General features: G+C 35.9%; 1 protein-coding gene across 1 annotated transcript in view; it reads left to right on the top strand.

The window, feature by feature from the left end:
• Positions 1-15,115, top strand: part of LOC121739412 (nuclear pore complex protein Nup160 homolog) — a 52,022-nt gene that overhangs the window by 1,106 nt on the left and 35,801 nt on the right. Inside the window, exons 3-11 of the mRNA XM_042131876.1 lie at positions 69-282; positions 512-611; positions 936-1,131; positions 1,474-1,646; positions 3,097-3,260; positions 5,559-5,652; positions 6,668-6,819; positions 7,181-7,320; positions 12,027-12,108. Of these exons, the coding sequence (XP_041987810.1) occupies positions 69-282; positions 512-611; positions 936-1,131; positions 1,474-1,646; positions 3,097-3,260; positions 5,559-5,652; positions 6,668-6,819; positions 7,181-7,320; positions 12,027-12,108 (1,315 nt within the window). The remainder of the gene's footprint in view (positions 1-68; positions 283-511; positions 612-935; positions 1,132-1,473; positions 1,647-3,096; positions 3,261-5,558; positions 5,653-6,667; positions 6,820-7,180; positions 7,321-12,026; positions 12,109-15,115) is intronic.

Consider the following 15,115-nt stretch of genomic DNA (forward strand, 5'->3'; position numbering starts at 1 on the left):
AGATTACAAAAATTTCACCAAATCACCAACAAAATTGGTTTCTGAACCTTAGCCGATGATTTTTCCAGGCAAACAACACCAGATGCTATTGAATTGTCAGAAGCTTCCTTAGATGTGAACTTGTCTGGGGCAAACTTAAGATGCAAAGTTGCTTCAGGGACACCCCCACTTAATAATCTTTCTTTTTATGAAAGAAATTCTCAGGAGCTAGTTGTTTTGGCTGCCACAGTTTCATCCGTGCATAGACTGATATTTCCACATCCTGACACATTGGACAAAAAGGTATTGGTGTATGAATTAATAAAATTTTATATTTAATGTATTTGTAAGTTGGTAAAATCTTTTATAATATGGTTTAAATGTAATTTGTAGTACATTGAAACCGGTAAAAATATTATAAGCTCTATAAATAGTGTAATGACAACCAAATTTGTTCAATATGAATTGACAACCTTTAGTTTTGTACTTTGTTAAAATTTTACTACATAATAATTATTATTTTTGATTACAGTTTGGCTCAATTACCAGCACATCACCATCAGTATTTTATGACACTTCATTGATCAACAATCCCAACAACTTCTACATATTGACCCAACATACAATACCAAGTAAGTGAATGTTTAATTTACTTATAATTTGGTTACTATGGAACCAAATGAACCAAATTGGAAAATAAAGGAAAACCAATAGATTTGCCAGGTATAAGCATAAATCCAGACATTATCAGACAATTTGATTGGATGTCTGGCAAAAATTAAAGGGAGTCTGGCTTTTGTACAGCTATGTATCATCCAGTTATAGTGAACTGGTTGCGTAGTTTATATTATTCTCTTTAATCTAGTTAAACAAGTAAGGTTAGCTAGATAACTACACAGAATTTCTTATTGTTATTGTAAATTGTAAACCTTTTCTAATATTGAGATTATTTCCAGATACTGGTGTAGCGCACACATGCTCCTCGTTGTTGCGTGATAATGGAGAGGCAGTGTTTGCTCTTGCATTTGGCTATGGTGGGGAAGGAGGACTGCTGTTGGTCAAGTTACCTACAACAGGCTCAGCAATAACTATGCCACTTAAAAGAGAATCGGCTGTACCAAGATTTCTATCTGGCTTAACTGGAGCTTTAAGGTTTTGATTCATTTAATTTTTATTTGTTTTGCAGTTTGAACTGAATTCAATTATTTACATTTGTTTATTCGAGCTTACTACAAATTGTGATTAAAATGTATAAGGGTAATTCTTTACTTTTCTTAGATATAAAATATTATGAGTCAGGCTTAGGAAATAATTTTTAATTAAATTATTACCTAAAATGACACCAAAGACCTTTAATAAATAATATGCCAATAAGTTAAACCTAGGTTAAACCAATAGAAATAACAGATAATGCAATTTTCGATAGACTAACAAATAGAAGGCTAGTATTATTATATTGTGACATAGTTGTGCTATAAATAATTTGTATTTTAGGGGCAAAAGTGGTAGCGATGGTATAGAGACATATGGCGTGGTTCTTACGAACAACCTGTCTGTGGCTATATGTGGGGACTCTTGTCTGAGAGTGTGGCAGATAGACGAAGGTGGTTCTCCAACAGTTGTGTCTCCACCCCTGTCACAAACAGTTGACAAACCAAAGCCGCCTCGTAAGTTTTTTATTCCTTACTTAAAAGTTAAATAGTTTGAACATACAAATGTAATACTTTATTATATTACTACATTACTACATATTACATCTATACTAATATTATAATTGGGAAGAGTTTGTTTGTTTGTTTGTTTGAACGCGCTAATCTCAGGAACTACTGCTCCGATTTGAAAAATTATTTCAGTGTTAGATAGTCCATTTATTGAGGAAGGCTATAGGCTATATTTTATTGCGCTAATACTAATAGGAGCGAAGAAATAGAGGGAAGTGTTGAAAAAAACGGGGGGAAATTATTTGAAAGGGCTTATTTGTACGCGCTAATCTCAGGAACTACTGGTCCGATTTGAAAAATTCTTTCAGTTTTAGATAGCCCATTTATCGAGAAAGGCTATAGGTTACATTTTACCACGCTAAGACTAATGGGAGCGAAGAAATAGAGAAAAATGTGGAAAAAATGGGGGAAATTATTTGAAAGGGCTTATCTCACGAACTACTGGAGCAATTTTTCTGTTATTTGGCACAGATAAGAAGTAGACCACGTGGAGGATCATAGGCATATTTTTTGTGGACAAATTTTTCTGTGAAATATCTAATTTACGCGGGCAAAGCTGCGCGGAACGTTATATTTCGCGGGTCACGACATCACGCGTAAACGGCTGGACCCATTTTGCTGAAATTTGGTATAAAGATACTTTGAGTCCCAAAAAAGAACAAAGGATACATTTTGTCCCGGAAAAATGTACGGTTACTGCACAATTGACTTTTATGATTTGCGCGTAAACTATTCAATCTATTTTGATGGAATTTGGTATAGAGATACTTTGAGTCTCAGGAAAGAACAAGGAATACTAATTTTCTCCCGGAAAATGTACGGTTCCCGCACAATAAACTTTTATGATTATCGCCTAAACTATTCAATCTATTTTGATGAAATTTTGTATGGCAATACTTTCAGTCTCGGGAAAGGACAAGGTATAATATACTTTGTATCCCGGAAAATATACGGTTCCCACACTTAAACTTTTATGATTCTCGCCTAAACTATATTTGTTTAGGCGAGAAACTGTTTAATCTATTTTGATGAAATTTGGCATGGAGATTGGAGATACTAATTTGAATCTGGGACAAGGAATGTTTTTTGTCCCGGAAAAATGTGCGGTTCCCACACAATATACTTTTCTGATTTGCGCGTAAATCACTCAATCGATGTACGGGAACAACTATAAACTAAAGTCTACGCGGACGAAGCCGCGGGCAACAGCTAGTTACTACATATATATAAAATGCATTACTCTTTAATATTTATACTAATGGCTGAAAGTATGAAAGCTAATCTTTGGGTCTATTCTAGCAATTTTGAAAACTATTATCATAAAATTTTTGGGCAACTGAAACAACATTTAAAAAATAGGTAAAAGCTAGTAAAAGAATAACATAAAATGTTTCAGCTCATGGTCACATGCTGCAATACACTGTTGGCTCAGATGGAGGGGTCATATTAGTTGCATACCTGTCATTCCCAAATGAATGTGAATTTGTCGTAATGAGGATGCACAATGCAGGCGCGGGCGTTGTCAAGTTTGCAACCATTTGTCACATTTATGGACCTCAGGTAGTGAACATTTTTTGGGCAATGAACATAATTGAAGACGTCAGTAGATAAAGTGAATATCACACATGTGAATAATATTTTAGAACATTAGGGCAATTACTTTTTTTCCCTGTATAATATGAACAAACCTTGTAACTTACTTCATCATCTGGCTATACATAAAATCCACTAATTTTTGATTTTAAATCATTTTACTGGTCCTACAGCCGAAAATTTTCAAATTGTTAGTTACCCATTTCTTTCACTCACGTCTTCTATTATGGGTATAAAAATCTTTCGTAGGAATTATTTCAATTTAAATATTAGGTCCTTACATATGAAATTGTCGTTTTGTATGGGAGGCATATATTATAAAGTCGATTTGTTTTGTTTTTGTACCAACTTAACTCCGCTTCCTCTTCTTGTTCTGATGGAGGCCAAAAAGGTGGCTCTCAGGGCCAGGACGGCGGGTGGGACGAATTGGGTCTCCACCCCATTTCGACAGCTGGAACAGTCTCTCAGTGAATCACCTATCATGGCCATGCCATCAGATGCCATGCCATCAGATGCCATGCCATCAGATGCCATGAGCAAGGTGTATAGCTTTTCGAAGCAGTACCAGGTTTTTATACCTTCCAGGGAGGACTGGGAAAGAAAAATCCCAATCGATGTCCGCCCTAGCAACATAGTTTGGTTCACGGGAGCCGGATTCTACGGGGGCAGGCCACCAAAAGGCAAATACGCCAGTTTGGGGGAGTTTGCGACCGTGTTTCAGGCTGAAGTCCTCGCTATCCTCGGTTGTTCACTAGAAAGCCTGGAGATGGCCCTAGTTAATAAAAACGTTTTTATCTTCTCCGATAGTCAAGCCGCACTTAAAGCACTGACTGCCCCAGATTTCTCGTCCAAATTAGTTCTGGAATGCGTTGAGACGTTAAACATGCTAGGAAGGAACAACAACATCCGCCTAGTATGGGTCCCGGGCCAAAGCAACGTCCCCGGCAATGAAACCGCTGACGAACTGGCTAGGCTTGAGACCGAGAGTCTCATATATGGTCCAGAACCAGTCATTGGTATAACTCCCAGTACCACAAAGCAAGTGCTCAAGGAATGGGGTCACAGACTTGCAGGAAGCAATGGGCTGAGACCCCTGGCCGTGAACACTCCAAGGCACTAATTCCTGACTTCAACAAGAAACAATCAGAATTAGTGCTCACCTTGGGTAGGAACCAATTAAGAATCCTTACCAGAAGCCTAACTGGGCACTGCAAGCTCAACAAACACCTAAACAGAATGGGTATTTGTAACATAACGACTTGCAGATTCTGTGAGGAGGAGGATGAAACACCTATTCACCTTCTCCTCGACTGCCCTGCTCTACTACAGAGCAGGAACAAGCACCTTGGTCGCCACGAATACTCGTCCACAGAGAAAATTCGTGGCACCAACCCCAACCATATCGTTCAATTTATGAGCAGTATTGAGTTGGGGATGATACTCTATTACGAAGGGGTCACAATAGATCCATCCTCATGGGTCGCAGTGACGTCAGGGCTACAGCGACCTGCCTTCTTTAAAAAAAAAAGGGGGACAACCATTGCGACAAACGCTTCCTAATATCATAAAGGCTCCATTTCTCATCACAAGTAATGATCTGATTTAAAATCCCTACATTATTCACAGCAGTCGACGCGTGTTTTCTGGTTTTTTTCACTCAATTCATGAGGTAACCTTGCAAGTTATTTTATCTTCCCAATTTGCTTCAAGTGGACTATAGCAGTTTTATCAGTTATCACTTACACCGAAGCCTGCTGCTAACTCTGAAGTGGTTTGCGATGGATCCGCTTCCACAATAGCCTTTAATTCTTCATTATTCATTTTGGTCTCGGGTCGTCCACGGACCACGGGGCTTGTTCTGAAGGTCGGAATTTCCAGAACGAAAACGTTGGAACTAAAACCGTCCCGTGTTTTCTAACACCAACGACATACACATTGTTAATTCTTCGAGCTGTTTCTGCAGCACTTGGTCACGGTAGAACTCATATTCGTAAATAAAGCGATATTTCAATTTTTCCATTGTGCGATATGAACGACTCCAAAGAAAAAATAATCAAGAAAAAACAAATGATTGACTGTTTTGGAAACTCAAATGTACCAAATAAATGTATAGGTATATTATAAGTTTGAATTTGGAATTCTTAACCAAAGAGGAGATATTTGAGATCAAAGTGGCCTGTACAACAAAACGCCAATTTCAATTTCAGTAAGGACCTAATAGTAAACGAGTAGCTTCCTATTCTAAAAAAAAAAACTTTTTTTCAGCTTGATCTTTTAGATTACACCATAGGATATGGTGATGGTAACCATGTGATTTGGGCTCTATGGACTCAGCCTGATGGAGATGCAGTCGTAACAAGTATGTAAAAGTTAATTCTTAGTGATAACTTTCTGTAAAGCACTGATTCCCTTACTATTAAATTTTACTGTGTTTTCTAATAAGTATTACGATCCCGGAAGACGATTGACTTAAATGAAATTGAAATTTATTTAATCATTGTATATATCTGATATTTGCCTAGCGGAAAACACGATTCACTTATTTTGACTCGATAGTTATATTTTTAAAAATTATGAATCTTTCTGGGCTTTTCAACAAATATCTGTTACACTTATTGAGTTATAGTTCTTGCAATCTACGAGCGCGCGTAGCCTTTATTCGTAGTTGTAATAATTACAACTACGAATAAAGGCTACGCGCGCTCGTAGATTTTTATAATTATTTAATATTAGTTTATATTATAAATAGACATTCTCGTTAGTGTGCGTACCTGACGGAGCAGTCAGTAGCCGGTAGCGAGCGAGCCATGTACGCATGTATAGATATGGTCACTCACACAACTAAGGGCGCCGCGCGCTCGTAGATCGCAAGATCTGTACTATCATTAAATAATTGCACTACTACAATCACACACTTTATAAGATAATGGCTAAAGGAAATATTAGTACTTATTGTATTTAATTTTTAAATAATCATCAAAAACATTTTTGGGACTTACGACCTTTACTTTCGTGCTATAATGTGGGAACCGTTGTTACGCGATATTGTTCACTATTAGTTGCAGCGCAAAGCACAATGCTCGGTGGCACGATTCATGGATACATTATATCAAGATTGGAGGATAGCGGGGTGTGTAGGCTGGGCTAGCGTGCTTTGATGTTTCTGACAGCTGGCTCTGAGGGACACTTTGTGTTAATATTATTTTTATTAGTAAATGGATATGCCGTGCCGTGTAATAATCAGAAATATTATTACCTTACCAAAGGTTACAAAAAGAACAACAAAGGAAGTTCAGGCACTTTCAAATGTAAATGAATGGAAAGAAATTAGTAATAGCTGTTGTATAAGATTATGTTTATGTGTGTGTGCACAGGTGCGGCCGTGTGCGGCGGCGCGCGATGGCGGGCGGTGGCGGCGCGCGCGGCGGCCCCCGCACTGCCGGTGCTCGGCTCGCACGCTCAGTACCGCGATAGAGTGCTCGCGCCCGGACTATTCCCGCCCGCCGTACTCAATAAGGCGCTAGTGGTGAGGAAATTTTCTTTTAAATGGTTATTGTAATATACTATATTAACATGCACCAAAAAAAGCCATGCCAATTAATTGGCTAGCTAGTACTTGTATTATGGAAAGAAAAGCAGCAAATAAGATTATTTTTACCAGACTCCAGTGCAAGTAAACTTAAGAAGGTAATGAACTTATAGTATTTTTGTCTCACTGTCGTGTCTGAAGTTCTGATTGTATTTTTATAAGGCTTTCATAGATTCGTAATAATTGCATTAACATGTAGTCAAGTTATTGTTTAAGAAAAATATTATAGTTTCTTAGTGTTGATTGGTATTAATTTTTTCATAAAATGTATGGTTTTTCTATGTTTGTATCCTTACAGATATACCGTCGTACATGGGGCGGCGGCGACTCGGGCCCGGAGACGGATCTGAGCGAGGCGTGCCTCAACGCGGTGCAGACGCGCCTGAGGAACCTCACCGCGCGGTCCAATAACGCGGACCAGACGCATCTCATGCATAAGTAAGTTTGCACGTACGATATCGGATTCCATATCGCACCGATAAAATAAGTCGATCTATTTATTTAAAACGTAAAAGATTTTTAATATTATATAACTTACGTACTAACTTGAGACAAAAGGTCGCCTAGGTAGGGACTGAATAAATTAACCGACTTGGTATTGGATGGATCTCATAAATTTTTACAGTATAAAAACTGAGTTGCGAGACTTGGTTTTTTCACAGGATGTTTTTGATGGGATATAATTTTCTTTAAGACATGCGATAAATTTCTGGATATTAAACATACACTCGAAAGCCAAAAATGTTAACGTCTTTGCAGTCTTTATCGGATATCCACGTCGTGTAATGTGAAAACAGTAAGTTTGAAACAAGACTAAGCTTTGATCTGGGCGTTCTTTGTATTTATTCTAATACCAACACAAGATAGCTGAGTCGAAAACTAGATGCAGTCGTACCATTGTATAAGGAGCGGAAGTAAGTTATCTTCATACAAACGCACCCCGCGCGGCTCGTATGTGTGCGCCATAGTATCCGTGCGTCGCCGCACGCACATTTAACAAAATCTCAGCCCGTTTCCGACTGCGACAGACGGAGTTAACACATGACTGGAGAGTCGGGACCGCAACGTTGCCGCTATTTATGTGGTTGCGAGCAAAGCGCGAACAACCGCGCCCACACCACCCCGCCGCCGCCGGCCGGTTTATTTTATCCTTTTTTTAGAGTTTCGTACCCAAAGGGTAAAAACGGGACCCTATTCATGATACTTCGATGTCTGTCTGTCCGTCTGTCTGTCTCCAGGCTGTATCTCAGAAACCGCTATAGCTGGTGTTCTGAAATTTTCACAGATTGTGTATTTCCGTTGCCGCTATAACAACAAATACTAAAATCAAAATTAAATTAATATTTAAGCGGACTCCCATACAACAAACGTGATTTTTTTAACAGCTAGACACTTTTAATTTTCACAATACCTTAAAAAATATTAATAACTAGACGTTCCGCGCGGCTTCGCCCGCGTAAATTAGATATTTCACAGAAAAATTAGTCCACAAAAAAGCCTGATCCTTCTTCGGTAACTGGGCTATCTAACATTGAAATATTTTTTTTAAATCAGACCAGTACTTCCTGAGATTAGCACGTTCAAATAAGCCCTTTCAAATAATTTTCCCTGTTTTTTCTATATTTTCCTCTATTTCTTCGTTTCTATTAGTCTTAGCGTGATAAAATATAACCTATAGCCTTCCACAATAACTGGGCTATCTAACACTGAAAGAATTTTTCAAATCGGACCAGTAGTTCCTGAGATTAGCGCGTTCAAATAAGCCCTTTCAAATAATTTCTTCCCGTTTTTTCCACACTTTCCTCTATTTCTTCGCTCCTATTAGTATTACCGTGATAAAATATAGCCTATCGCCTTCCTCGATAAATGGGCTATCTAACACTGAAATAATTTTTCAAATCGGACTAGTAGTTCCTGAGATTAGCGCGTTCAAACAAACTAACAAACTCTTCCGCTTTATAATATTAGTATAGATAAAATTGAAATAAAATAAATACTTATTTAAATATTTTAGGGTACTCCTAAAATATTTAAATAATACAAAAAACACAATTTTTTGCATACTTTCTCTCTATAACGGTACTGAACACTTCGTGAGCGAGCCCGACTTGCAATTGGCCGATTTTTTTTATACTAGAGATAGCCCAATAGTCGAAATTTAAAGTTCCTCAGTTTCAAAGACATTAGGAGTACCTACTACCTATATTTTGTAAAAAAATATTGACTATCATATTTTTTTCAACTCTTGTCTCTGGGACTCAGCTGATCTCAGACTGGCCGTGTAAGCATTGTCTAATAGTAAGTACGTATCTATCGTATAGTAAGTACGTATACGGTATCTAAGATTCAATAAAAAAACTATAATCCATTTTCAATTTGTCAACATGTTGTCAACAGACTTCAACCATAAATAAAAGAGTATAATTCGTATGTATAGGCTTGTCACTCAAAAATCTGTCATCTTCTTGAGTGTGCGTATTGTAGTGAGTGTAATGTTTTATTTGTTAGAAAAATGTATGATAAAAGTATAATTTCAAAATAATATTAGCTCGATGCACTCCTTCACCATATAAACTTTAACTGTGCAAAATTTCATTCACCTACGTTGCCCCATTTTTTGTCAAAAGGAATACAAAGTTTTTGGCACACGTATTAATATATCTAAGATAAATAATGCTGTGCTGTATCCTACTCATAAACCTATAATGCTAATATTATTTCTATGATCCTACTATCCTACTTCCTACTTCCTACTAATATTATAAAGGTGAAAGTTTGTTTCGATGTATGGATGTATAGATGTATGGATGTGTGGATGTGTGGATGTTTGTTACTCTTTCACGCAAAAACTACTGAACGGATTTTAATGAAACTTTACAATAATATAGCTTATACATCAGAATAACACATAGGCTACAATTTTAACCGACTTTCAAAATGGGGGAGGTGTTATGTTCGTTTTCTTATGTTCAACGATTACTCCGCCGTTTGTTAACCGATTTTCAAAATTTTTCTTTTGGTATGTAGGGTATCATCCCAATTTGGTATTATATTCACAAAAGTGGTGATCTGATGAAGGATCCATAAGTAATCGAGGGAACTCCTCAAAATTTATGGGGAAACATGTGGTGATTTTGGTTTCGTGAGTATTCTAAGCATATGCTACAAACAAGTAAGATTTTGCACCGAGGTATACCTGGTATACCGTGGTTCGGAGGTGCTGAGAGAACTCCTGATTCTTTATAGATATAAGTTTGGGAGTTTCGGCGTTGTTTTAAGAACGGAAAGCATATGCTACTATGCAAATGACATTCATCATCATCACTACCATAATATTATACCACGTCCCATGATTATGAGCCTTTTCATAGGCTCGAGATCTAGATCGAGGCTCGAGTTTGTCAAGCGATAATTTAAAATATCTATACTTAATATTATAAACCTGAAGAGTATATTTGCTTGAATGCGCTAATCTCAGGAACTACAGGTCCGATTTAAAAACTTATTTCAGTGTTAGATATCTTATTTATCGAGTAAGGCTATATAGGCTATATTATATTATCACGTTAAGACTAATACGGCCGAAGAAACTCAGGAAAAGGTGGTAAAAATGGGGAAAATATTAGAAAGGGTTTATCTCACAAACTACTGGAGCAATTTTTATACCAATATTTGACACTTATATAGAGTAGACCACGTGAAAAGAGTATTTATAGCTTATTTTTATTAGAAAATGTACGGTATCTGTGAAATTCCTAATTTACGCGGGCGAAGCCGCGCGGGAAAACCATTGTTTAACTTTATGACGACTTGTTAAATTGTTAAAATTGACAACCCTAACGACCGTTCCCAATATTTGATCTATCTCTGGTTTTGCCCTATTAGAGATAGGAATAACTCACATTAGACATTAGAGACATATATTTTATGTCAATTATGAGCTATTCCTATCTCTAGTAGGGCAAAACCAGAGATAGATCAAATATTGGGAACGGCCGTAAGACTGTAGGCAATTATATCGTGGATTGGGCCGGAGTTATCCTACTTCCCCTCCTTTTACTATGGTCGTACTTTTGCCAGTCGGACTACATAATGGGCATTGTCCAAAAAAAATCACATGTACTTTTTGTATTTTTTTTCGTTAAAATAGGGTATTTTAAGAATATAAATTAAATAATTTTGAAATTCGTTGGCTAGTTTTTTCTCAATAAATTTTTAAAGTTTCGCTCTGACGTCATCACCGGCCGCAATTGACCTCTGCAGTATGTTTTAAATTTCCTTTCAATCTTATTTATAATGGCTGGTTCGTCAAATGCAAGTTCTCATTATGTGAAAGTTGATACGAGAAACTTACCAAAAGTTCGAAACGTAATGTTGGTCGAATTTATTGCTAATTTAACGCCATTGAAGGTCAAACAAAGGTAAAACATATTTGTTCAAAAATATAAGTAACTAATGGGTATTTTTTTCGTTTATATACAGAAAAACGATCGCTGACCTTATTCCTCGAAATGTTTTTGTAATGAGCAAAATTAAAAAGAAATGGACAATCCCATTGAGTATTACAGAGAGAGAGACAAGAATTCAGAGTTACAATAGGGATGATGATAAGGTCAAAATATATTAGCGAATTTTGTTAATAAAATAAAGAAATCACAGTAAGAAATAGGTGTTCCCAAAATTTTATTATAATGTGTAATAGCATTTGTATTATTTTTTTGTTGTACGCCTTCAAAGTTGGATATCAAGTCGATTTTTTTTTCAAATAAATTTCTTAATATTTGTGTACCAATCGATAACTTATGCAATTAAAAGCAATTTTTGTTATGAAACCACTTTCATAAAGGCAATATTTAATATAGCTATCGAACAAAGTTCTCTCCCGATGCGTACAAACTACGAAAGAGTGACGTCATAATTTCGTAGCACTTTGTTTGGAGCGTTTCGGGCAGGTCTATTTTATGAGATGTTGGAATTGTCATATCTTGGTGAATTTTTAAGCTATCAGAGTCATTCTTTCTATTTTTTAAGGTTCTTTCAATTACCAATTATTCAGGGTCTGGCGTTTGTTTATTAAAGCGTTCATTATGACGGTAAATTAATATTTAAATTACGTGTAATACTAAAAGCAAATAATTTTTCAGGTGCTGGTCAGATCTGTACAGCTGGTGCATGCAGTACATGGAAGGGCTTCAGAAACCACTTGGCCTTATGGTGTCCAAGCATGTGAGTTTGACGCAGAAAAAAATAATGTTTAAATTATTTTTTCAAAATATTGAACTGCAGCCTACGAATAATAAAAACTAGCAAACCATAGAATTAGAACGTTAGAAAAATTTCAAAAACCTAACAGTACTCTATATCTATTCTCCACTCTCGTGAGGACTATCTTAGAGTATGGGAGCCCCGTATGGTCTCCAAATTATAAAGTCCACGTAGAGGACATTGAGCGCGTACAAAGGAAATTTGTCAAGGTTATTTTTTACCGTTATAACCCAGGACGTTCTAATTTAAACTATCACGATAGGCTTATTAATCTCAAAATACAGACTCTTGAGAATAGGCGCATCTTCTTTGATCTTCTTTACTTCTATAAAATCATAACTAATTTATTAGACTCACCTAACTTGCTCTCGCATATTAGCTTCAATATTAAATTTAGTGCTCGTAGAGCAAATAACATTAACCTGTTTGCCTTGCAAGTATACAAAAATAATATATCCTATTTTAACCCCTTAACACGCATGGCTCGTCAATACAATAATTATTCAAAACAAAATAAAAATTTAGACATTTTTGATAAGCTTCAATCGTTTACAAAGATTGTTAAAGACATCCTCCATATCACAAATTATAAGTATTAGTATGAGCTAATGTTATAGTTTAAAAGTATTTTTTTTTTAATAGTGTGCGCATATGTTACTTTACAATCCAGGTCATAAACTGTATTTATCATGCTATTTCATTTCGATTGTAATGTGTTTTATGCATTAAAATAAATAAATAAAAAAAATAAAATAAAAAAAAGGCATTCCATATAATCGTCAGCGCGAAAATGTGTCACTCTCGAAATGAGTGAGCTCACTCATCTGAGAGCAGCCTTAGGAAGCGGTAACCGCCGGACGTGTTTAATTCATTAATTACCGCGTTGTTTTTCGCTACATTTCGCTCCAGAATGCTGTCATGTGCCTTCCGACAGTAACAAAACGAGGAATACAAATAAAGTCAAAGGTGTAATATTTCACACGTAATTACTAAAATTTTATGAATATTTAAATTATTGTCTTCCATTTTAAGAGAAAAATCAAAGCGAAGCGTAAAATGAGCGAAAGAGAAAGTTGTATATGATATTACTGTAAGACAAAAAAGGACGACAATATTTTCTCGATTCAATTATAGCGTAAAATGAGCGAAAGAGAAAGTAGTATATGCTATTACTGTAAGACAAAAAAGGACGACAATATTTTCTCGATACCCATTTTGCATGCAAAAACATTGCTACAGTTTTGAGGGCATACGTCGTATCTAAGTATTTTGATATCGTTGATCCGAACAATGTTTTTTCAAATTCCTTTCTTTACTTATCAAAAATCAATATAGGTTGAGGTTAGAAGTTAGAACATCACAATGTCCGTAATTCTTATATGTTTTTTACATTGTAGTCGCAAAATATTTCTTTATATTAAGAAACTAGGGTTATACATGTTGAAATGATTGAAAATAAAAAAAAACGTACTAAAACGACACTACTTTCGTGTCACGTTTTCACCACGAAAGTATTTACAAGACATTAGTTTCGTAATTAAGAAATTAAAGAAAAAACCCGTCAAACAACTTTAAAAAGGAATGATATAATATTTACTGACTTTAAGTTTAAATAATTCCTAAGTGTAAAGTAATATCCTACTAATATTATAAAGGCGAAAGTTTGTTTGGGTGTATGGATGTGTGGATGTGTGGATGTATGGATGTTTGTTACTCTTTCACGCAAAAACTACTGAACGGATTTTAATGAAACTTTACAATAATATAGCTTATACATCAGAATAACACATAGGCTACAATTTTAACCGACTTTCCAAATGGGGGAGGTGTTATGTTTGTTTTCTTATGTTCAACGATTACTCCGCCGTTTGTTAACCGATTTTCAAAAATTTTCTTTTGGTATGTAGGGTATCATCCCAATTTGGTATTATATTCACAAAAGTGGTGATCTGATGAAGGATCCATAAGTAATCGAGGGAACTCCTCAAAATTTATAGGGAAACATGACGTGGTGACTTCGGTTTCGTGAAAAGTATTCTAAGCATATGCTACCAACAAGTAAGATTTTGCACCGAGGTATACCTGGTATACCGTGGTTCGGAAGGTGTTGAGAGAACTCCTGATTTTTTATAGATACAAGTTTGGGAGTTTCGGCGTTGTTTTAAGAACGGAAAGCATAATATGCTACTATGCAAATTACATTCATCATCATCATCATCACTACCATATTATACCATGCATCGTCCCATGGTTATGACTTATGAGCCTATAATGACCCTGTTATTGGTACTTTACATGGATACAATGGATGCAACTCAGGAAAATGTGGTAAAAACGGGGAAAATATTAGAAAAGGTTTATCTCACAAACTATTGGAGCAATTTTATAGCAATATTTGGCACTTATATAGAGTCGACCACGAAAAAGCAGTATTTATAGCTATTTTTATTCGAAAATGTACGGTTTCTGTGAAATACCTAATTTACGCGGGCAAAGCCGCGCGGGACATCTAGTTTTAGTCCATAATTATTGTTGTCACGGTGTGTTGGGGGACCGCCAAGTAAACTACGACAACAGCGACTTTTGCATTTTGTATCGCCATAATAGTAGCTGATTCTCTCGATTCGGGTCGCTGTGAACTGATCCTTAAACTATAATGTTATGTGAAATCAAACTTCTACATTAGCGGTCCCCTGACACACCTTGACAACAATTATAATTATGGATTAAAATATTACTTTACACTTAAACACGAAAAAAATTAGGTCAAGTAGCCTATTGGTAGGTTAATAGTAGAACCTACCTAATTTTTTTCTTCATGCTAATCGCTTCATAATCATTCATTTTTACAAAAAAAAAAAATATATAATAATATTTTATTATCTTACACAGTAGAAACTCATAAAAATGTTGATTGAAAAATATGCCTTATAAAAATGGCGCCAAAAACACTGTCCGCCATAGCGTG

Source organism: Aricia agestis, chromosome Z, assembly GCF_905147365.1.
Source record: "Aricia agestis chromosome Z, ilAriAges1.1, whole genome shotgun sequence".
Lineage (NCBI taxonomy): Eukaryota > Metazoa > Arthropoda > Insecta > Lepidoptera > Lycaenidae > Aricia > Aricia agestis.